The sequence below is a fragment of the Natator depressus genome, chromosome 11 (assembly GCF_965152275.1).
Source record: "Natator depressus isolate rNatDep1 chromosome 11, rNatDep2.hap1, whole genome shotgun sequence".
NCBI classification, from domain to species: domain Eukaryota; kingdom Metazoa; phylum Chordata; order Testudines; family Cheloniidae; genus Natator; species Natator depressus.
The window spans coordinates 41,365,239-41,390,124 of NC_134244.1; the positions used below are offsets into that span (position 1 = coordinate 41,365,239).

At 41.6% G+C, this 24,886-nt stretch overlaps 1 protein-coding gene and 1 long non-coding RNA gene across 3 annotated transcripts in view; one reads left to right on the forward strand and one right to left on the reverse strand.

Moving 5' to 3' along the window:
* The window catches only part of SP3 (Sp3 transcription factor), a 35,337-nt gene extending 34,880 nt beyond the window's left edge, over positions 1–457 (reverse strand). Inside the window, exon 1 of the mRNA XM_074967607.1 lies at positions 166–457. Coding sequence (XP_074823708.1) covers positions 166–172 — 7 coding nt within the window. The 5' untranslated portion in view covers positions 173–457. The remainder of the gene's footprint in view (positions 1–165) is intronic.
* LOC141995991 (uncharacterized) lies at positions 22–15,260 on the forward strand. Of its 2 annotated transcripts, XR_012641455.1 has the most exons (4): positions 22–157; positions 11,961–12,204; positions 12,777–14,131; positions 14,810–15,260. It is a non-coding gene; the product is annotated as an uncharacterized LOC141995991 (long non-coding RNA). The 2 variants fall into 2 exon arrangements; XR_012641456.1 differs by lacking the exon at positions 12,777–14,131.
* The last annotated feature ends 9,626 nt before the right edge of the window (positions 15,261–24,886 follow it).

The following is a 24,886-nucleotide window of genomic DNA, read 5'->3' on the forward strand; positions in this document are numbered from 1 at the left end:
CTGCTGCCCCTGCCCCTCTTCTCCCTCCTCCCCCTGCTCCTCCTGCTGCTCTCAGTGTCGCTCTCGCCTCGCTCACACGCAGACGCGCCAGGGCCGGAGGGGAGCGCAGGGCCGGACCAGGAGCGGCAGGGAGCCCCGCTGGCAGCTCGCTCTGTGCGTACGTACCGGTCATGGTGTGAGTGCGAGCGGCTGGCTGGGCGGGAGGCAGGCTGGCTGGCTCGCACACAGGCCCCGCCGGTTGGGGCTAGGCGGCTGCCGCCGGGGACATGCTTATTGTGCTCACGGGCTGAAGCGGCGGCGGCGGCCCGAGCCCACTCCGGGTTTTTTTTCTTATTTTGATTGACGGTGCGGGAAAGCCGAAAGGTGGGGCTTGCAGCGGGAGAGGGGGCCCGGCCGACACCACCACCGCCCGCCCGTCAGTCCGGAACTCCCGCCTTCCCGCTCTCGCAGGCTCCGATTGGCTGCGCTGCGCCAGCACCGCCGCTCTCACTGGCCGCCCTGCCTGTCGCTCTTCCGTTCGGGGCGGGGGGCATGCCGAGGTGGCTTCCTGTTTGCCTGGGTTTGTGTGAGAAACAATGAGCGGGCTCCTCGGAGAGCTTTCGGCGGCTGGGCCCTCAGCCTGCTCTGGCCCCCGGGAGCGCCCAGCGCCGCTCGGGATATTTCTGGGTTAGCCTGCGGGCAGCGCTCCCCGAGCCTGGCCCGTGCTCCCTCGGGGCTGGGGGCTCCTGACCGCCTCACACCCTTGGAGCCAGCGCTCCGGGCAGGCGACTCCAGCTGCTGCTGCCTCCCCTAAGGCTGCGCGCTCGGTGCGGGGAGTTGACAGGCCCAGGTTCCAGCCGGCTGCCTTCCCCGCGGGGCTGGGGCGGGGGAGCGTTTCGTGGGAGACGTTTCCGCTCTCCCGCAGCAGGGTTTGAAATCTCCCTCGTTCTCGTTGTCACTCACAGCTTGTGACAGCAGCTCCCATGAGGCGGCGCCTTACAAAAAACCCACGAAGAAGTTAGTGCAGTTGAAATGCAGCAGGGGCTTTGTTTCCACGGGACCGGATTCATTTAATAGGGTACAGATTCCTAACGTGGCAGTAATACACGTTTTAAAATGGCTGGGCCTAAGCAGACAAGCCCTGTCTGTACAGTTCCTCTTTGTTGTAGCATTCAAACTCCATGATGGTGGGAAACTCACGTGTGTTATAAATGCTTCACTTGCTCAGGCTTCCCTTAAAAGCCTAAAGATATGATCCCAAATGATTACTGAATCTCTAAAGCAACTGCATTTCATATTTTACCTCAAAGCCAAGACAGATTTCACAGCAGAGTTAGTCACACTAGGCATACCTTACATCCTGAGTTTGCTACTGCAAATTGTGCATCTTTTGACAAATCCACCTCTGGTTGACACCTCAGATCTAAGTCCAGAAGGGTCCATCTGCAGTACTTGAGGCTTGCTGATCTGTTGCTTCTGTTAAATACAACCCATTCAAAACAACATCTTCTGAATAAGATTTAATATTCGTATGGAAAGTTGTATGTTAAGCATGATAAAATGTTAAATGTTTAGTGTTCTCTTTGAGGTCACTAAAGCAAGTGCATATAGAAGCACTGGGTTATGTTCCGCTTGTTCTGCCTAAATCCTTTGTCAACATTGCTTAACTAAGAGGAACTCCTGAGGCTGTTCATGTATCATTCCTGATATGTCAACTGCAATGCAACATAACAGGCTTATTCTTTTTAGAAATCTTAGATTATAAACTCAGGGAATGTATAAGGATATGCTGGCATATGTGTTGTTAATAATGCTTCGCTCTTGATTACACATCAGGAGTCATAGGTATTTGATATGGAAGGTGGACACCTCAATGCATCATCTCCCCACCACATATAAATTCTTCTTAGAGGGAACACACTGCCTAGAAGGCTAACAAAACAGTGGTATACACCAGGAGGCCCAAAACTGTTCTCTGGTTCTAGGCTTTGACATAATGTAAACCACAGAGACTTACCCTGAAGATACACAGCAGTGACCTAGAATCTCTGCATTTAGTTTCTAAAGGTCATACTAAGAATCCCTGAAAAATTGAGGCTAATAGCAAGACCAGAAACCTGGTCAGAATCTTGAGACATGGAGTATATGTACGCTGCAGCAAAACACCCACAGCTGGCCAGTGTCAACTGGCTTAGGCTGTAGGGCTAGAAAAATCGCAATGTAGACGTTTGGGCTCCAGCAGTGTAGACATACCCTATATCTTTCTTTTAAATGGGCCCCAACATCATTTCCTTGCAGATCTTAGCCATCTTTCCTACTGGGAGGCTTAACCTCTATAGTGGTTTCTACTCAGAACACAGGAAACTTATTGAGATAAACTTAAATCAGAAAATAGCCTGATCTTTTCCCATCTCCACCTTCCCTGTCAACGAACATTTCCAGAAATATATCCAGTCTTAACTGTCCTCACTTAGTTATCATGCTGAGAATTCCTTCTGTAGTTTTATCCTAAGTGTTTTACCAATAAGCAGTTAAACTCCCAAAACCATTTTTCACAATTCATTTTTCTTAAGTGCTGAAAAAACCTTTTCCATTTTGGAATTTCTGTTTTTGTTTTGCTTTTTCTGTTGGTATTTCATCCTGGAATCTGTTATTGGGAAGCTAAACAACACATCCAATATATAGTTAGCTGGTTAATATGATTTGGAGTTTATAATTTTTATAGCTTATGAACACAACATTCTGGAAATGTGAGTTGAAACTGTGAGGAAAATTCACACTAATGCTGACATATGAGACTTGGAGTTGAGCAGTTTGTATGTCTATACTTATAGACAGTGTTCAGCTACAGTTTGTCAGCACATGATGCCCTCTTTCAAACTATAAATATTTTTTGTAGTGTAGACAGTGTACACTCTTGTATCCTTGACAGGACCTGAATTTCTAATTTAAGACACAAGCCAAAGGAGGAAAAGTGCCAGACCTATTTAGGTATTCTGTATATCAGTGATTCTCAACCAGAGATACACGTACCCCTGGGGGTACTCAGAAGCCTTCTAAGGCGGTACATCAACTCATCTAGATATTTTCCTATTTTTACTACAGACTACGTAAAAAGCATTAGCAAAGTCAGTACAAACTAAAATTTCATACAGACAATATGCTATACAATGAAATGTATGTACAACATTTGTATTCCAATTTATTTATTTTATAATTATAGGGTAAAAATAAGTAAGCAACTTTTCAAAAATAGTGTGCTTTGACACTTTTGTATTTTTATGTCTGATTTGGTAAGCAAGTAGTTTTTAAGTGAGATGAAACTTGGGGGTATGCAAGACAAATCAGACTCCTGAAAGGGGTACAGTAGTCTGGAAAGGTTGAGAACCACTGCTATATATCATAAGGCATTTAAAAAAAAAGAGAACAAGTCCAACTTTTCTCCCTTTACAGGTCACCTCTAATTTATATAATGTTCCAGTTATGACTTGTTACATAGTACTTGAATAATTTCTGCTGTTTAGAATATTCTTGTGTTGTTTTACCTCTCCTTAGCTTGTACTTACTGTATTTGTGGATATTGAATTGTTACCCACCTTCTGCATATGGTGCTAGTTTACTCAAGTCATTTAATTCTTCCTTTATATTGACTGTTCCTCCCTCCAGTTTTGTATTATTAGTTTATTGTATGCTCTTTCATTCATGATCCCAATGCTGATGGTCTAATCTTTCCATCCCAAAGTGTGTTTTTTTTTTTTTTATTGAAACAGAAAAAAAATTTTATTGTGACACCAAAGTGTGTTTCATTCTAGTTCTGATATTTAGGGTCCTGGCCCTGCAATCAGATCCATGCAGGTGAACCTCTGAAGTTAGGGTCCACCCACATACTGTAGATCCAATTGCAGGATCAGGGGGCCAAACTTAGTATTTGGTTAACACACTGTAAATTAGTTGTTCGCATCAAAATATTTGCTTAAATCCAAAATAAATGACGACTATATCTTCTGCTGATCAACGGTGTCACTTGGTCAAGGAATTCTTTTGCACTTGAAGATAGGAATGATCACCCTCTTGTGAATCCACGTCAGCTTTCTTTAGGTAACCAAATTATTCCTCATAGTCTATTTCCAATTAACATTCCTAGTATCTTCCCTAACCTAGAAGTCCAACTGCCTTTGGGATTACAGCAAGTGAGTGACGCAGTATACATTATTTAGTATGTTTACCTAATAGAGTAAGGATTGGAGTCCATTAGATAAAAACTGGCTTCATAACACTGGTTAGAAAGTGGCTACAGACTGTAATTTAACATGCATATCATAGTTCTCAGAGACTCCGATCCTGATTGAGCCCTCATTGTACGAGATGCTATACAAATGAAAGATCAGCACAGAGCTGGCTAGGGGCTTGCCACAGAAAACAGTATTAGGTCCAGTTTTTTGACAAACAAACAAAAAAGTCTGCAAACTAAATCCTGGTCAGGTAAAAGTGTTATTAATGGCAGGCTTTTTGCTGCCATTTTGCTGATGGGACTATTGATTCCAGGCAAGTTACTTGTCCTACTCATTATGAAAATTGTATATTTGTTCATGCTGTTTTTCATGCTTGATTTAGTACTAGTCAAACTTATTTGTAAGCTACTTTTTATTTTACCTAACTTAAAACTACTTTTCTAGACTTTCTTCTTTCCCCACTACCACAGTGCTTATTTTCCTGCTTCTTTTACAAGAGACTTGTTTTCCCTTTGTTCTTTCAAATTATTTTGTTTTCTCACAGTATCGGTCTTCACATCCTCTCCTGACTTGAGCCCAAATGCCAAACTATCATCAACTATCCAAACTCTAATTGGAATATTCCCTTATCAATCATGTTCAGTCCTAGGGTGGAGCTCCCTCAGCTTCTCTTCTGACCATTTAAAGAGTGGAAGTAGCTTTTTCTATTAGAGAAAGTAAAACTACTGGGGCACTGCAGAGGTATACAAAAAAAAAATCAGGTAAAAAGGAAGACTGGTAATATTAAAGGATAAATAAGTGTTAAAAAGAGGGTTAGTTGAGAAATGAAAGGAAAGTTGCAAAGAAATGTGTGAAGTGTCTTTTAAAAAGGCCTGAAAGGAAAGAAATTGCAAGGGGGGGGGGAGAGTCTATTGATAATAAACAACTATTATTAAAATTCTAAGTATTTTCTATAATGGTCACATCAGGAGGTGACAAATTTCAAGGCAAAAAAAAAAAAAAAAAAGAAACAAGGAAACCAGGATCACAAAAGAAAAAGTTCTCTAGCTAATTCTAATATCTTAAACAAATTTACATAGCCAGAACAGTCGAGGAAGTGGCAATGAGATATACAACATAATTTATAGAGTGACTTTCCCCTAAAGAGTCAAATGCATTACATGCTATGAGCCTGATTCATTGAAGACATAGGGAGTGCAAATTGCACCCCCAGGACTGAAGGGGCTGCCTTGGTCTAATAGGGGGATTCACTGTCAGAGAAGGGTAGGTAGTGTTTCCACCCCAGCTTCCCGAGGGCAGCTATGAATTGTAATCTGGACTCCACAGGAATCAAGCCAGCAGTGGTTACCCGGCAGATGCAGTGAGTCAGCATGTACTCCAGACAACTTGGCCATAACCAGTTAAGCTAGTGCCTCTATTTTCGGGCTGTTTATGGCCAAATGCAGGCCTCCTACAATAGGCTGGGTAGATTTTCTGCAAATGGGTTACACCAACACAGGAGAAAGCAGATGTAATTGAGGGCTGAATGAAGTCCTATATCTATGTAATCTCATTCCATACCTTGGAAATACATGCATTTCTAGGGTGAACGTAGCAGCTCTTTTAGCAAGAGTTCAGGACAGGAAGTGAAGAATATACATTGTTGAACTAAAGAGGAAGTTTAGAAAGATCAAATTTAATTACATAAGATGGAATATGGGCAGAACACTAAAATAACCTCCACTTTTGCAGAAGTGTCACTTCAAAGGAATGTCCTGCTCCCTTGTAATGTAAGCTTCATCAAATCTATGGCTCCTACAGCAGCACAGTGAGCATGCTAGAACATCAGCTCAGTATGAACTCAAATGGAAGAATACCACTTAACATGACTTCCAATACAAAGCCATACAACTCTTCTGTCTAAAAGTACTTTCTGTTTAAAAAAATACTTGCTCAATTCAAAGTTTTGGGACATCCATGTTATGTTATACCTCATTGAAGGTGTGTGCATGGCATGCAGTATCCTAGAATACAACTAGGTAAGATGAGAAAGAAAAAAATTTGAAGATGGCATGTGTTCTTTGTCACTAGGGAAGTTGACATCCAGGGTCTCTTACTTTTGAAGGCTAGGAGTTAAGATGAAGTTGAAGAATCAGTAGGGGTTCAGTTCAATAAGTCATCTTAAATCACACAGCTTTGACGGAAGGGTGAAAAGGCAGAAATAAGTCTTGTGCCTGAAGAAGTTACTCAGAGCAGGAAGGTCCAGATACCACACAGAGACAGTGTTTTTAAAATCCTGTCATTTTCCATCGTGTATTTCAGTCCGTTGTTTAATATTATAATAAAATTTGGAGGACCATGCGTTCTTTTGTGTTTAAGTGCCAAGCACATTGTCAGCACAACTAAAAACAAAGCAGTAACATAGGTCAGAGGCAAACTTATTAAACTTGTTAGAGCCCAACTCCATCCTGATTTTCAGTCCTTCCTCCTACCAGCAATTTTCTTTTGGTTGTAGTAAACGAGAAAGAGCCTTTAGCTGCTATTTTCTAAATATTCTCCCCATTCCTTCTACATTAGATGGGGGGTTATTTGCATAACAAAATTGGAGTACCAGTTTCAAAGAGATGGTGGGGCTGACTGTAGAGGCCTCCTGAAGCCAGCAGGTAGTAGTTTGACTGCATGACCAACAGTTTGGCGACCTGATCCAAAGCCCATTGAAAATGGATAGGGTTCAGAGTAGCAGCTGTGTTAGTCTGTATCCGTAAAAAGAAAAGGATTACTTGTGGCACCTTAGAGACTAACAAATTTATTAGAGCATAAGCTTTCGTGAGCTACAGCTCACTTCATTGTAGCTCACGAAAGCTTATGCTCTAATAAATTTGTTAGTCTCTAAGGTGCCACAAGTACTCCTTTTCTTTTTATGAAAATGGATAGGAATCTTTCAGTTGACTTCAGTAACCTTGAGATCTGATTCTAGCTGAGGAAGTCACAAAAAGGATCCCTCTGCTGGTTTGAGTCAACAGGGAGGGCTGTTGGTCAGGAACATAATGTTGGTACCCAGAAGACAACCGCGGGTCCAGTGATAAGTTGCTATTTGAGCAGGAAATTTGCAACCAGTGAGCAGAGTTGAGTTTCAGGCAGTACTTTGGGTCAGGGACTATCTTTCTGTTGTGTTTCTACAGCATCTAGCACACTGGGGTCTTAGGTGCTACAGTAATTCGGATAATAATCATAATATTGAAAGGTCAGAAAAGCACCACCTTAGTATTCAGGCTGCCATGAGTCTCTAGGTACTTGGACACCCCCCCATCCTAGAATTATCTGAGTGTCAGAAGGCAGCCCAGGGAAGTGGCCTGGTAAATACAGCTCATGAAGGAGCTCTGTCTGCAAGGAAAATCCCAGTCAAGGTAATGGAACTTGAGAGGCTCTTTTGCTTTAAAGGACAATTGCCTTTTAGAAGGGTAGATTGCTGTTCTGAATGGAGAAGGCAGTTGTGAAAGTACTAACCTCTATCTGTTGCTAGCCAACAAGGGCCATGGCTAACTATTAGTAAGTAGGTCAAGGAGAACTCTAGCATTTGGAGCAAGCCACTGGCAAGATTGGCCCATGTCTCAAGTGGGTAGCCCTACAGTTGATTAAGAACACCATTTTTTCCATTTGATCCATTCAGACTCAATGAGGGGCTGGCCAGGAGGAAGGAAAAAATTAAAGTCCACTAGGCCCCAGGAAATTAGCAAACCAAAATGAGAAGATGGAATTGCATCTGTTCCTGGGATACTATCTGCATTTGGCTGGAGGTCAATGTGGGGTATCCCACGTGGACATAACATGAAAGTCATCAGGAGAATAGCTATCTAAGACATGTATCCAAACACTAGTGCACACAGTACTACATTGTTTTCACAAAGGAGATTTTGACCCTTAGCCAGCATAAGTGACAGATCTTCAACGAGTAGGATCTTCAGAGACTCTGTGATTCAGACTCTATATATTGTAAATAAAGGGACTGTATCATCTGGGACATTGTTTCAGCCCCTGGCAGTTCACTGTTCCTTAGTGATTTAAAACAGTTGAGTCAGGACAAGTTTTGTTCCCTTTTACTTAGTAGTTTCTTTTTTACTAAGGAGAAGTAACTATTCAAAGTTGAGTTTGCAATTTACATTTTCATTTTTTATTCATCCTGTTGCCTGGCTTTTGATTCTGTATTCATACATGTAAATAAAGAGTACATTAGTTATTTTCCTCTACAATTTGAACAGCTTTATTATTTAATTAGTAGACAGAATAAGTTACCAAAGTAACATTATCAGGTAATGCAAAGCAGCAATTCGTTTTCTACAAAGAGAAAGTAGTCTTATACTCCTTTCACTTTCTGGACAAAGCAAGAACATTTTTATTGGTGGTAGGGAGAAAAAAAACCTGTACTTTTTGACAGGTGAGATCATAGAAGTCAGGATATTACCCATTCATTTCACCTTGTAATCTCCATTTTACTAAATTAACAAATCTAATTTTTCTAACTTCCTAGAAGTTAACCTCTGGGCCCCTTATTATCCACGTTGCTTTCTCTGTACTTCTTCAATATTACCCTCCGATATTATCAGAATGGACTGTTTTCTTAATAGGACCTGATCCTACAAACTACCAGGCACAACATGTACTGCTGCAAATGAATATACACCAGGTAAAGTGTTTGCTGGAAAAGGTCCGTAATAGTGGCTCCCATTGTCAACAGTGTACATCAGACGATCCTTCTACCCTCCACATAAGAACAGCATAGGAATAAAGAAATAGTGGAGATTTACCTGCTGGAAAAATGCATCTCTTGTTATTTTACACAGAGTCTGGCAAACCTCTTGTTTCCTCTCCGTTTCTTCACTTTCTAATTAGAAAAGTTTTTTATGTTAAGTGATATTGATTCCATGAAAAGAATTTAAACCCTCTCAATCATGAAAGCAGACGAGCCCTTCCTCTGCTAGAAAATACCAGTGAAATGGTCCCACATGATAAAAGAAAACACATTAAAAGGAAAATTCAATAAGTAGGTGCCAGGAAGGGGTGAAATCTGAAAGTAAAACAAGCCTAACATTTCTAGCAGGAAAAGATTAAACAGTAAGTTTCTAGGAGTTTTAAATACTTTGCAATGGAATTTAGTATGCAATAGGTACTGTAAGAAAAAAAGTTAGGGGTTTTTTGTTATACACATGTATATTGCTACACTGGAGTGAAACACTCAAATGAGGGCCAGCCACGCACATGACATGGCCTCCATTTTAAAAGTCCAGCTTTTCAAATCCACAACATGGTGCTGGAAGAGACTGGGTTGTGGGGGCAAAGGTAAAAACCTGAGTTTACCAATCAACTGGAGACTTTCCTTTGGTTATTTGAATAAACTAGTTAACTCTCAAACTGATGTCTCTTGTAGAATCATTGGATTACCTCATTTCTCCTCCCAAACACTAATAATACTGAAAGTTGTGCATGATGCCCTAGGTATGAGCTTAGTAGACATTTTTACAGCTGCTTCTGTTATGTGTTTTTTCCCTGCCATTTATAAATTCCATTGTTCTATGAATTTTCCTATCTGTATGGAACAGTGAACTGAGGGTCTCAGTTTCTATCCAGTTATCAACTACAGTTCCTTTTCTTGAACAGTTCCTTGGAGCTTGTGACCCTTTAGGCCCTGATCTTGCAAATTGATCTGTACAGGTGCAGAGATCCACCCATGTGGAGCAGCTTGCAGGTTTAGGGCCTTAATGTATAAACCTTTTGCTATTTTCACTACTACTTTCTTCATTACTTTTCTTTTTAAAGTGATCAGGAAAGGGGATGGGTTTTGTGCCTTTTTGTGATCTATAAAGTAGGCTGAAAGGGTTGGGGAGGTTGAGTTGGGGGAGAAGATAAGGATTTTTTTAAAAAAACAATGGAAGACACATGGTAATTCATATGTCTACCATGTTTTTCCTGCAAAATAGTGACAGCCAGGTTTACGATCACCACAAATACCAAGAAATACCTGACAGAGGTTGGCAAGTTCAGTTGACTGTGTAAAACACTGGGGTCTGTCAAAGTTAAATATGTAGTAATAAAAACAGCTCTCTTACTTAGAAACAACTAGGAGGAAAATACAACATCCTTCTACTCCCTCACTTCACGACTGAAAATATCACATCTGAGAGACTTAAACCAACAACAAAACTTCACACTGACCTTGGTAAAGTAAAACTCTAACGGAATTTAAAAAACCTAGCCAACCTCAGGCCTTCCGTGTGCATTGTTTATTAAAATAATACAATAAAAACACAACCTCTCCCCTATCACTTCTGAAGATCACCATTGACTGTTGCTACTTCTCAGACCATGCGCCAGTTTACTCCCAGTCATTTTAAACTGGTCCTATTCCAGCATTATTCGCCAGCCTTCGCAGTATATCATCACTCTCAAATGGCTGTACTTTGCACATGTCCTTCTATTCCTGAAAATTAATAGGAGTTAGAATAATTCTGTATTATTTTCTAAAAATATTTTTCAATGTCTTGAGGGCCAGGTAATATCTAGATTATTGAAGAGCTACCAAAACAACAACACTCTTCCTAGGATTATGATGTCCGTTAATTGCAAATTAAGGGTGAAATCCTGGTCCAATCAACTTCTATGGTAGAACTCCCAGAGACTTCAATGGGGACAGGATTTCATCTCAGAACCCAGATCCCACAAACACTTTTGCACATGCTGAACTCTGTTCATGCAAGTATCCCATCAAAGTCAATGGGACTACTTGAGTGTTTAAAGTTAAGCATTGGCATGAATGTTTGCAGGATCAGGACACATTTTCAATATAGCCTTTATTCCATAATTCTAAAGGCTGATTTTCAATAGCATAAATTGCACTTAAGAAGATTGGGAATCCTGCACATAAACTGCCTTGTACAAAATTTCACCTTTAACATTGGGTCTGTTTCCCTAGAATGGTTTAATCTATCTATGGGTATAGTTGGGGAGGGGCAGGGCTGGTGTTGCACCCCAAACTGCAAGAATTTGCCCTTCCCCAATGAGCCCCCTTAGCCTGAATGGAACTGCCCCTCCAAATATTGAAATCAAACTGAATCTATCCTTTCCTCCGCCCCCTTACCCTCCCCCCCAAAGAAGTTAGTGCTCTTTATTTTTTGTGCACATGCCACAAGTTTTTTTTCTGTCAGATTTCTAGTCTATAACTGTCTGATTCAGAATATGGCAGGAGGTTTGTTTGTGTTTTTTAAAGGGAGAAGAAAAATCTTTGAAATCAGCAATCTTTTCAAAGTAGCCTTATCCTACAATATGCTAAGAATGGGTGAAGCTTGGCCAGACTTTTGAGATCCTGTTCTTAAATAATTCCTGATTTCATATACCCGATAAGATGAAACCAAGATGGCAGGAATGACAAAAGTTCTATCAAAATCAGCCACAGTTGCAGGAAATTTAGAGGTCTGGGATGTTCTCACCATATCCTAACTGATGATTCCTAGCCAGTGGTCTAGAGGAAGAGGGGGGGGAAATTCCAAGATCCCTGTTTCTCAGGGAATGCGGACAATTCTTTCTTGCTCTCAAGTCTCACAATTAGTTTAATATTGTTTATGTTAGCAAGACTCACTGTAGTTAAACATCTAATCCCATTTCTAATCTGGCATACTATTCATGTCCAAGGACCCTATCATCCTCTGCAAGACAGATTCCTACATAGCAATGTACAACTGTGCCCACTCTTAGTGTCCTATGATTTCTTCCATGCAGAGTTGGGTTTGCCCATAATGAAGCTGTAGCAGAAGCGGAACAGCTCAGACTCTCTGGGATGGACTCAGCCCTTAGAATGCAGCGGTTGTTACAGCATGGTGGAGTGGGTAACCCAGCCTCCCCACTCCTGGGCTCCATCAGGAAGTCGTCCATAAGGTCATCATACACAGTGACCTCCCCATTAACCTCCAGCCCTGGAAACAGACAGAGAAGCAGCTCAGACTCCCAGAACTGCTACAGCAAGGTATGGGCAGGGATAAAACACCCAGATCACCACCATGCTGGACCTCTACTCCTGTAGGGTGCTGTTTGAAGGCTTCTCTGGCCCCTCCCATGCTTCTAAACTCTAGGATTTAGAGGCTGTCCCATTCTTCACGGGGCAGCATGTGTCCCTTGGAACCAGTGCTCTGCTGAGCTATCAGAAGTGACTCCTAGAGAGATGTGGTAGTCATGCACTTTTGTAACCTGGGAGTGAGGCAGTCTCCTGTCTTGGATGGCAGCTTCAAAGGTATCAATGCTATCAAGGGATGGAAATTCTTTGAGGAGATGGGCATTTGGGAGTGGGAGTGTGGGACTTTAAGGATGGGAGTGTTTGAGAAATTTCAGTTATAGCACATTGTGACTGTGTATTTGAGTTGCTGTCTGGGAACTGACAAGTCTGTTTATTTTAGTGCATTTTCTGAAAGTTTTCAAGGGTTCCCAGGATGGCTGCTCTTTTATTACAGCTTGTGTTAACCTAAATAAAAGACACTAGCCTGCTTCTTTGTCATCAGGTTCCAACACAGGTCAGAACTAACAGGTGCTTTTCAACTCCAGTTAGGAGTGTGTCCCTCTATGATGTTCTCCGTTCTACCTGGGATTCCAGAAGGGAAACTGTGAGAAATGCATGATCAAGACTGCACGCTGAAAACTTAGATTTCCAAGTACACAGTCCTGCAACATGTACTTTAATGCTTGCTTTTTGTTATATCCATTTCTTTCCTCTTCTTGAGTCAGGGCATGTTTGATCGGGAGACTGATTTTGTTTAGTTAATTTCTGCAGGCTTGCTTTGCCTTCAAGTGCTTACACGGAGGAACTGTCTTAACTATTGCACTTCAATATTCACAGTCTCTTCTGGATGGCTCTGCCTTTTTTTCCCCTTTGCTATCCACAGTAACTTATCTTTCATCTACAACTATCTTCTAAACTGTACACTTCAGACCCTCCTGTGCTTGGCATGCTCACCTGTCTAAAAATATCATCCATGAACTTTTTATTCTTCTTAACGTTGTGTAGCAAGGAAAGTTGGCTCTCAAGATCAGCAATCTTGCTTCTAGCTGCTCAGGAAATAAATACACATACATTTCCTTGGATGCCAGCCCCATATCTACCACTCCTCTGATTCACAGTCCTTCATACCCTACACAAAAGAAAGAAATAATGAAAGAAATTGGCAGCCAAATCCCACTATTTCTCCCTACTTCTGAAAAGATTAATTATAAGAAAAAGAGAAGTGTCCATTTTTGACAGTGCAACAGAAGTTAGGTACTGTGTGGCATTATTGCCCCTCTTGCTGTTATACATGTATGATGTTAGTCTGAGATGCTTTTATGAATTTTGATTGTTTTTCTTTAATCTTTTGTTGCGGAGAGAAGAAGAATAATGATCTGGCATGAACAGGAATCTCCATGCCTCTAAGCAATGACATTAAGTTACAATCTTCTAAACCAGCTACATTTTGTAATTTTATGGAAAAATAAATATCCATCCTTTTCCACATATTGCAGCTGTCTTTCCCTGGTTTTTAAAACCAGTCTAAGATAAATTAGAAGAATAGGCCTCTTTTTCTACTCTGTCATTCAACAGTTAAGGGTATAAGAAATTATAGTCAATGCTCTTGTTGAATAGTAGGTATGTAATTTAACAAATGAACTTTCATTTTAACCCATTTTATGTTAAATACTACCATAAAACCATTGATATTTAGCAGTATTACATTTTTTTAGTGACACTAAGGTTAGTCACTGGAGCCATTATATTCTCAGATAAATGATAATCACTCTAGTATTATTACTAGAAAGACAAACACACATAATAAAATTAGTCAATTAAATCTGCAAGTTAATTTTATGCAGGAGGGGACAATGCATTTTCTGAAGTGCTTCTTTCTTCCAAGGAACTAAGGCCCCAGGTCAGTGGTACCTCAGCATGTACTTAAAAGTTAAACACATGCTTAAGTGCTCTCCTGAATTGATTCTCTAGTCTCCAATAATGTTGTCAATAGTGAACCAGGCAATTCTAGATAATTTAATTCACTTATTTGCAAGAAATGAAAAAGCACCGCTCAGAAGTGGCTTTCAAAAAGTCAGATATAAAACCATTTCTTGGGTTTCTAAGTGTGCCACAAAACCTTGTCAGCTGCCTTTTTTGTTGCTTTTGAGGAAAAGTAACTTACCATTAAGAAGAATTAATGGTACTAGCTGACTTCTGAAAAATCAACTCAGCCAGATATTGCTCTGGACAAATAGAAATCAATAAGAATTAAAAATGTTAATCGAGTATTTCTCACAGGCAGGCCAACGGAGCTGATTGTAGCACTTTGTTTAGCACTAGCCAAATCATGCATCAAAAAATTGGAAGCCAGGATGATAATGAGCTGAGCCCTATTCATTTCTTCCATTTTCTCATTGAATCAACCATCATTTGTCCAAATTCAGTTTGGTCATCAGTATAAATACTCAGCCAAGAAACAAATAAAACATTTCAATAGACACCCAAAACTGAGTCTAGGCCAGTGTTTCCTAGGGAAAGGTGATTAAACTTATAGAGCATCTCACATCTCCTGTTGTAATTTTATATAAAATTTCAGATGTATTGTATGGAGGTACAAATCTGAGCACTTCCAACTGCTGAAAACACAGACATCTTCACTGTTGCAACTAACCCTGCTTGAAGACAATTACAGCTTGCAAGATGAAGTATTCTCATCTCTCCTGACATATTACTATTGAACAAGACCAACACTTCAGATCTCCAGCAGTGTTTATTATCAAAGCAATGACCTAAGATTACAAACTACCATAGTATCTGAGCACCTGACACCCATAATGGATTTTATCCTCCAAAACACTTATGTGAGGTAGGGAGGGTATTATCCCCATTTCACAGATGGGAAACTGAAGCACAGGGAAGGATGAAGGGGCTTGTCCCAGGTCACACAGGAAGTTTTGTGACAACCCAAGTCTCTCAAGTCCCAGTCCAGAACTCACTAGATCATCCTTCCTGATCCACTGAGAAACACCTTAGTTAACACATGTTAATAGAGGAGTTGTACTTCCATTGTTATTTGGTTATTTATGTTTAATAAAATACATTTCAAAATAAACTTAATACTCTGTTTCTCCTGTCAGTGAATGTTTCTGCTACATCCCTGGTTAGAGGGCCTACACCAAATAAAGAAATAAAAAATGGTAAGGCATGGAATTAACTCAGAATTAACTCCCTGCAAATTCATTCAGAACACACATGCCTATTTCAACCTACCTCTGTCCCTTTACAGTTTTAGGGAAACATTTTCCCTTCTTGTTGGAGATTTTTTACATTAACACACTTTCACCATTTGAAATGTAATGCAACCGTGAGGGCAATATAAAAAGCATTTTGCATTCTCTGCAAAGAAAAAATGAAGAGGGCCAGGTCAATGACAGGATTCCCTATTAGCATTGACAGAACCTAAACAGATTTAAGAGCAATTTTATGTATTTGCATTCTGGGTTACTCAGAAAAAGAGCTAAAAGGAAAAGTTGATTGAGAAGCCCATGCCCACCAATAGAGTGGTTTTGAGATTCTACTGGGGACTGAACATCAGTGGTTGAGGGCTGATGAAGTTTGCAAAATCCACCATAAACCCCTCCACCATCCCAATTTTTTTTCTTTTTTAGCCTAATGTCATTATCTACTGTATTTATAGAGTGCTTATCACTTTAGTGGCTAGATGCTGTGATACTCTATAACATGGAGTATTAAATAGTAGCCTTTTGGGGCTATTTTGATAGTTAATGGTGGTGCCTTGGAAGTAGCTGCAGATTATTTTGACGTTCTTTTTCCTCTTTTTTTTTGGGCTGGGGGGGGGGGGTTGCACAGTACTTTAAAAAACTTGTTTAAACCCCACCTTTGCAATATTAGTAACTGTTTCCTTGTGAGATAGCGCTTTGCTCTCAATCATCTCCTGATGGTTTTCAATTTTAGCCACCTGCCCATCTAAGTTGTTAATTCTCTCTGACATTTTCCTGCATCTTTCTTCAAGAGAAGAAAGAGGACATTGAAGCATATCGTGCCGAGTCTCAAGCAGTTCCCGAATTGATCCATCATGGCTTAGGCTGGCAAGAGGGCAACACGCCTCAGAGACAGAACATGACAGAATTTGTTGAGGAATCTTTGAGCCAGCAGCATGCTGCTTGAAAAGTCTTTTTCTTTCAGACACGTTCGTGCCTTCATTACCAAATATAGAACCTATTCTTTCAACAGATACTACTTTCTCCACATGCGGTATCAAATGGTGGGAAAAGGTAATGCTGAAAAAATACCTAAGATACGCTGTCAAGTATGGTACATGAGTAGATCATAAGCTCTGCTAGAGCCTGATCCTGCAACCACATGAACAGTAACTTACTCATCCGAGTAGTCCCACCGACTTCAATGGCATTCCTCAAATGAATAGAGTTACTCACATATGTACATGGTTACAGGATTGGGCCCTTAGAATAAAGGCTTTTCATGGCAAGAACTCTTTTTACACATTCAGTGTAGCAGCACCAAGCACAGCAGACATTTAAAGATGTACAAGCATTTATATGTAAAATTCGTGAAAGTACATTAGATGGAATTATTTGTAACAACAAAGTATAATTAATAACAAAGAAAGATTTAAAAATCCCCATCACCTACGGCGCATTTGGTCCTCCCATAAACTATACACACAACTGCCAGTAGCTGTCATGGAACCTCCTTGTTCCTATACTGTAGGGCGGTGGCTCTCAACCTTTCCAGACTACTGTACCCCTTTCAGGAGTCTGATTTGTCTTGCATACCCCCAAGTTTCACCTCACTTAAAAACCACTTGCTTACAAAATCAGATATAAAAATACAAAAGTATCACTGCACACTATTACTGAAAAATTGCTTTCTCATTTATACCGTATAATTATAAAATAAAATCAATTGGAATATAAATATTGTACTTACATTTCAGTGCATAGTATATAGAACAGTATAAATAAGTCATTGTATGAAATTTTAGTTTGTACTGACTTCGCTAGTGCTTTTTATGTAGCTTGTTGTAAAACTAGGCAAATATCTAGATGAGTGGATATACCCCCTGGAATACTTCTGCACACCTCCAGGAATACACATACCCTTGGTTGAGAACCACTGCTGTAGGGAAACAGAATCACAGTCTCTTCTCCCACGTGAGCACCAAACACTATGCACTGTCACACAGCAGCCTCTCTTTCTATTTCCTTTCTGTGTTGTTTGTCTTTAGCTTAGAGGTGGGCAAACTGATATGGCCCGCGGGACCGTCCTGCCCGGCCCTTGAGCTCCCAGCCAGGGAGGCTAGCCCCCGGCCCCTCCCCTGCTGTCCGGGCAGCTACACTGCCACACGGGTGGCTCCGGCCTGGCGGCGGGGCTGCAAGCTCCTGCTGCTCTGAGCTGCATGGTAAGGGGATGGTTGGGGACAGGGAGTGGTTGAATAGGTGTGGGAGGCCTGTCAGGGGGCAGGGGTGTGGATAGGGGGTTGGGGCAGTCAGGGAGCAGGGGGGGGAAGGGGGCAGATGGGAGTGGGTTCCCGGGGGGGCAGTTTGGGGCGTGGGGTCCCGGGTGGCGGTGGTCAGGGGACAAGGAGCAGGGGGGATTGGATGGGTTGGGGGTTCTGAGGGAGGCAGTTAGGGGGCAGGAGCCAGGCTGTTTGCGGAGGCACCGCCTTCCCTACCTGGGCCTCCATACAGTTTTGCACCCTGATGTGGCTCTAGGGCCAAAAAGTTTGCCCACCCCTGCTCTACACCAAGCCACTTTAGTAGTGTTATTAGGTTATCGGTACATGCCTTGGGCAAGTTCACTCCCCCAAGAAGTGCACAAATAGCCTGGTGCTGTACATTGTGGCATAGCTTAGTGCTTTCAGAGGATGGCATATTAGCTTTTAAATTTAAGATGAAACTATTATATAAAAACAATTTTGGGAGTGTTCATGCAATGTATCCTTCCACCATGAAAAATATTTCCTAGGAAAAGGATCAGAAGAGTAGGGAAAAAGTGAAATTCTCACTCACTCTTATAAGATTTCCTGAATTGTTAAGATCCCTTTTCTCTCTTTCTGTGCCCCGGAAACCAGGCTGCCGTTTTAGCAGCATTTTGTGCCCCCAAAGCCATGTCAATATAATTTTTTATTATAAAAAGAAATCAACAGTTCCCAGTTTAATCCTTACCCTAGGCACTCAGTTTAGAGTGTTGAAGGCCCACAGACTGCCACTGAAAGAGAGAAGAGAGCTTAAAATTGTCAATTTCTCTTTTGGCCCTTCCCTGCCAGTTTCCCTGCTTCTCTTCACATCTTTCCCCCAGACTCCCTTTAAAATAGGAGCAAACAGCAAATCCTCTCCCCACTCTCCTCCCCAGCCATTTGACGTAATGGCCATACGGCTTCACGTCCATTTCAGCGATGATGTCCCAGCTGTGCACCATTAGGAATCGGGAGCACAGCAATGACACCATCAAAAAGGCTCAATAAAGTAGTGGCTTTAGGCAACTGGCACCCACAACCACATTCAACTGTGTTCTCTGCCCTCCTGACATAGGACTTTTCTCCCCTTATATTCTCTACTCTCCCCTTCCATTCTGTACAGTTTCCCTTTCTCCCAGCTCTTCCTCCTATTCTTGTGCAGTCTCCACCTGTTATTTTTCTTTTCATTTGTTTCTTTGTGCAGGTAGGAGAGCAGCAAAGCGAAACTTCTTAGAATTTTGCTGTTGGTGCTCAGGCCAGATAGTGCTTCAAAATCCACAATTCCAGTCTGTTTCACCTTGCTGCTTCCAGTACTTGATGCATTCATGTTAAGGCTCTCCATTCCATAAGAAACAAAGATCTTTGAAAAAAATATACTAGTGGCCATAATGTACAAAATGTATGCTTGCATAAACCCATGCATAGTAAAGTCCATATTTATCCTTGTTCACTTGAATATTAAAAAAAGAGTTACTAAGAGAGCCAGTCAGCCCATCTCAAAATTTCTCAGATATACATAGAATAATATTCAACATTATGGTTTTCACCATACCGAAAGAGTAGCCATTTATGATGAGTCATTCAGGCTAAAAGTAAACAATGAAACAAGAATGTATAAGAGCGAAGTCTACATAAGTGAGCAGTGGGGCACAGAGATCCATTGCCAAAGGGTCCCCTGTTCTTTGCAAACAACTTTCACCTCAGCCCTGACACTCACTACACCAAACATGTATCTTACAGGCTATTTATACATAAAGAGTAACATATCTACAGAAAGCTCATAACTTATCAAGATTCAGAGTCATTGTGAGATATATGTATGGGTAATTTTTAAGGAATTACATGTTTATATTGAAAATATGCTTTAAGGCAGCGATACTCAGACCTCAGTGGTTCAGGAGCCAAATTAGTGATCAACATTATCTAAAAGAGACATAGTAGTGTGAATTCATTGTTTCCTTTACTTTATATATATATATATATATATATATATATATATATATATATAATTCTCACAGCAATATGACTAACCAAGTATTATTTTATCAATTACAATTGGTTAATAACATAGTAAAAGCATCCTGATTGATTAATAATTAAATCACACTATTTTAATATCATGTGCTGCAAAGAGCCACTTCTGGCTCACAAACCTCAGTCTGAGTATCACTGCTTTAAGGACTTGGTCCCCAGGAGGTAATAGGTCTCCGTGATGACCCATTCAAGCAAGAGGAAGTTGTCATCCCTCCCTAGTAGCCAGTGACATAATGCAAGGTTCTATTGTCTACCCTTGCCACTTCCCAGAACAGTCAATGGAAAACCATGAGACACAATTGCAAACTACTGAAACAACGTGGAGGTGAAAAGGAATGTTACAGCAGGCAGGAGATCACCCTGGTTAGGAATAAAGACAGTTTCAGTATAACAGAGCGTAGGGAAAGGCACTTTGGATCCATTCACTGAGGAAACCCCTTGAGGAGCAGAGGGCTTTCAAGTACTTTTGGATCCTAGCTCTTATGAAACCAACCAGCTCTGCAACAGATTGAACTTTAGGAGGAAAAACCTGCTATATTAGAGTGGAAAGATAGCTATTGGTAAATGTAGACCCAGGTTTGCATTTTATGATTTTGTTTTGAGTTGTAACCATCTGGTTCCATCGCTTTCTCTCACTTCTAGTTAAATCTTTATTCTTTCTTAAATAAACTTACTTTCGTTTTATCAAAGTGCTCACAAGTGCTGTGGGCTTTACAGGAGCAGTGGCTTACGAGAAAACTGGCAACCTGGGTACGCAGCACCTTTGGGTGCAGAGGATCTACAATTTCTGTGAGACGCTAGTATCATGGACTAGATATCACAGAGGAACAAGCTACTGGAACTATTATTAATATACAAGGGAAAGTTAGGGCTGGCTTAGCCCAGAGGAGAGTGCTTGAGTGGCTGAAGGGCTGGCAGCAACAGGGAGCTGACACCCAGCTATCACAAGCAAGACTCCCTCTCACCAGAGGCAGAGGTAACAAAGGGACTCCCAGTCCACAGATACCCAAGAACCATCACAGCGTGCATCTCCTATGTAACATATGAATGCTGTATGAACTGTGCCTAACAAAATGGCCACTGTACCTAGAGGGAGGCAGGCTCCTTAGAAATAGAAAGGTAAAGATAAAGAAAAGGAGTCGTCACAATCACATAGCAATACATGCATAGACCAATACCTGCTGGTGTTTTGGGCCATGTGTATTTTTTCAATCCAGCACTTAAAATCTGCAGGGAAAGGTGGCTATGCTGCTCAGCTGAATAGAGGAAAAAGCGAAGGAAAGGAAGACAAGCAAACCATCACTCTCTTTACAGCTTGAGCACTGAAGATCTGGCCACACTTGTATGAGAAACAGCACTTGAAGCATTACTGTGCTAGTGTTTTTCAGACACAGATCCAAGATGCATTCACACACCAAGCTATCTTCACTGAAACAGCATTTTGCACACATTCATTCTATTATTCCTCTGTTGACACTTTGGTCACATAACTTGAAGGCTGATGAATTAAAAAGAAAAACACTGACACTATAATCCTAGAAGTAGAGATGCTAGATCTAGTTAAGGTGAGTATCACACCCTTGCATGAACCAAAAATCCAACATATCTTCATTTTACATCCTTGACCCACTAATATTACAGCATGCCTCTCACAAAGCTTCGCTACGAACCATTTCTTCGCCTAGTTCTCTGATTCAGATGCCTAGAGGAACAACATATGTTTGTTACAACCAGAGAACAATAGTAGGTCAAAATATCACAGAGATAAAAAAGGAGAATCAAAAATATTTTGACTCATGAAAGTCAAAATAAAAAAAATATTTAAATAGCTTGATTTTAGGCATTAACAGTTATAAAGATATTATATTTTACTCAATTGTAAATCACTCCAAAAATAAAACAGCACATCTTTATAAGTAGCTATTAGAAAGAGTACATAGTTTGCACTGACAACAATAAAACCACAAGATCTTTAGAATCTTCCCTTTTACCCAGCTAGCAAGCCAAAGTCTCTTCTACCCATTGAAGAATGGTCTTTATCCCCACCCCCTTCAAACAGGTTTACAAACAATCACAAAAATGCATTTGAATACCGTGCAGGTATATCTGCTTCAGTAACATATAGTACTTTGGCAGCAAATGTACCTATTTTAAACACTATAGGTCAATCTTAGGCCCCACTCACGTGGCACAAGTGGGATCTTCCCAGCTAGGAATTCTCTTTGCATAGAACAGTGGTTAATTTTTCCATACCATGACCCTGTACAACAGAAAACAGCTTCAAGACCCCTATCTAGCCACAAAGAAAAGGAGGGTGGTGGTCAAAGATACTCCCCAGACCTATTTGCAACCCCGTAGGTTGAGAACCCACACCACCCCCAGCACAGAGATAGTGTCAGGGGCAGGAGGAAGAGTGGCCAGCTCTCACTCTATCCTTACAGGCACACTGATCCCTTGGGCTCAGAGCTAGCCAGATGAGCCCTGAGGCCCCTCCCCTTCAGATGGACCCAGCACATACCAGGCACAGCTGAGGACTAAGGTCTAGTCTCTTTTGTTTTTTGTTCCCTTCCTTCACTCCACATTGTTCCATGGTTATATGCTTGGCTGGCTCTTTTCTTAGGTCTCTTATGTAAAAAAATAAGTTATTCAAATACTTCCTCTCACAAGCACCTTCATTTCCTCCTTCCGCTCAGCTAAAGTTCCCTCCTCTCTCTTCCTTCTCAAATCCCTCCCCACACACAATTATTTCCCCACTCTCTTACTAGCTTCTCTTTGCCTCCCCAGGGGAGATGAAAGGGACCTATTTCCCCCCTTACATGATTAGAAATGGGTGAATCATCTTAATCTCTCAGGTCTCTTCCTCCAGGGGGAGGCTGACTGGGGTGGGAACCTTTTTCTGCTCAATGGAGACTCTGTGATCTGCATGGAGAATTGTGCTGCTTCTGCTGTAACATACCCATGGTCTGCAAATGTCTAGTGCTTCCCCTCCTTCACAATCATTGTGACCTCTTAGTTCTTTCTCCAATCCCATCACTGAGAAGGGTTCACCAGAATCCCAGTCTTGATCTGTGCCTCACAGCTACTGCAGCCACTCAGCGGCTTCATTCCTATTTCCTCTAAACAGCTGTTCATTGGGATGGGTGGAGGCTGTCAAATTATAGTTCCAGCTAATTATCAGGGACCCTGGAAGAAACTACTAAAGAACTGCAGTATCTGGCCCAGATCAGATCTGCCAACCAGCTTTCTGTATGAGGAAAGATCAAGCCTATTCCCCCACACTCAATAATGTAGCTCCTGCCCACCTACCCCTAACCTGGTGTAGGCTAAGCCCAGACCACATGCCTGGCTTAGCCTACACTGGGTGGGGGCTGTATGGGCAGGAGCTACACTATGCCTGGCTGGAACATACTTAGAGTCCAGTTCCACAGACTGTATGTTCAATGGGCAAAGACTGTATCTTCCTCTCCACTTGGAAAGTACTGTACTTAGCACAGTTTGGGTCACAGCCAGAATAGAAGTAATTAATAAACACAGCTGGTCTCCGAACACAAACTGGGTTTCCCTGGCCAGAGTACATAGGGATTTTTTTCCTCCCTGGGAAACAGGCTAACTAAACTGCTATGCATTCCCCTATCTCTACTAGTCTAGAGCATGTTTCTACAATGCTGTTAGAACAGGGTTAATAAAGAACCCTCGCACACCTGCCAGGGGCAGACAGCAATACCCATCTTAAACTGTGTGGTTGCTAGCACAGTTACAACCATAATGTTATGAGAGCAAAACAGGGGGTGCACTTAGCCTGTCCTTGGTGGTGTGCCCTGCTGGCATGTCTTTGCTCCATCCAAACACTTAGGCTTTCATTAATGAACAAGTTTCTAGCCCCTACAGTTATGATGAAAAGATTCTGAATTTGAACTAACGCACTACTGTCTTCCAGAGTCTACACTGATACAAACAAAACCCTCTCTTAGGGTAGGGATCTGCCCAGACCCCCTGCTACATACTCAGGCAGCTAGCCCAAGCCACCACCCATGCTACCCACCTACTCTGCTATTTTTAACACAGTAGCTCCAGCAGACATAATGTGGTCTGTCTATGCAAGTTGGGAATCACACCTCACAGCTCAAATGTAGACATATCCTTAGGGTGTCAAATGCCCCCCTCTTCACTCAATGGTGTATTATTGCTATACTAGATCACTAACTCGAGTCTACAAGAGAAAGTATCTTGTGTTTAAATAAAATGAGATAACACAGTCCCATAAATAGAAGAGTTATGTCTAATTGGACCTGTGTGGGATGACTGATCACAGAGATTTATCAGACAACCATATCAGTAGGTCACAAAGCTGCCAGAACAATAGTTGATTCTTTTTTATGTCTTCCTATTTATCAAATTCTTTTCCAAAGTTCTTTCATTGTTTTCCCATTCTGTGTTTTTTCCTCCTCCCCAGCTCTGGCTGGTATTTACAGAAGTTTTACTGCTCCTTTGTCTAACTTTCTTTATTCTGTATTTTGTTGCTGTCACTCCTAACAGCCTTTCCACTGAAAAGCCTTTTCTTTCATTTTGATATATATTATATTAGTGAGATAGGCAGGAAAGGATAGACTGTTTGTGTGGGCCTGTAGGGGAGATATTCTCACAGACTAACCCAGGACAAAGGAGAAGGAAGTTGCAGGACAGAAGACAGAGGGAAATGGGGGAGGGATTTGATTTTTCATTGATTTAGGGGGGCTAATTTTGTTAACATTAATATTTCTGGTCATTGCTTTTTTATATGAAGGTATGGGAGAATGAGTAGAATATTGTACGGCACAAAGCCAGGCAAGATCAGGTATACCAGAGCAGATTCTGGGGTGAGGTTTATCCATATAGAACACATATGGGGGGGGGGGTGGAGGTGCATGTGCACACTTGAACCTCACCTTTGCACTCCCTCACACTCCTGGTGCTGCCTCTCCGCTGGCTTTGGCCCCCCACGTGGAGCTAGAGCACCGTTCTAACTTAGCTACAGACAAAGTCAACAGGTCAAAACCACAGCCGAGGATTGTGTGGATTCATGCCCTCTTTCCTCTAGTCACACTTCCCCTCACCCCCCAATATAGACAGCAGTGAGGGGGAGTGGCATAAAGGCCTCTA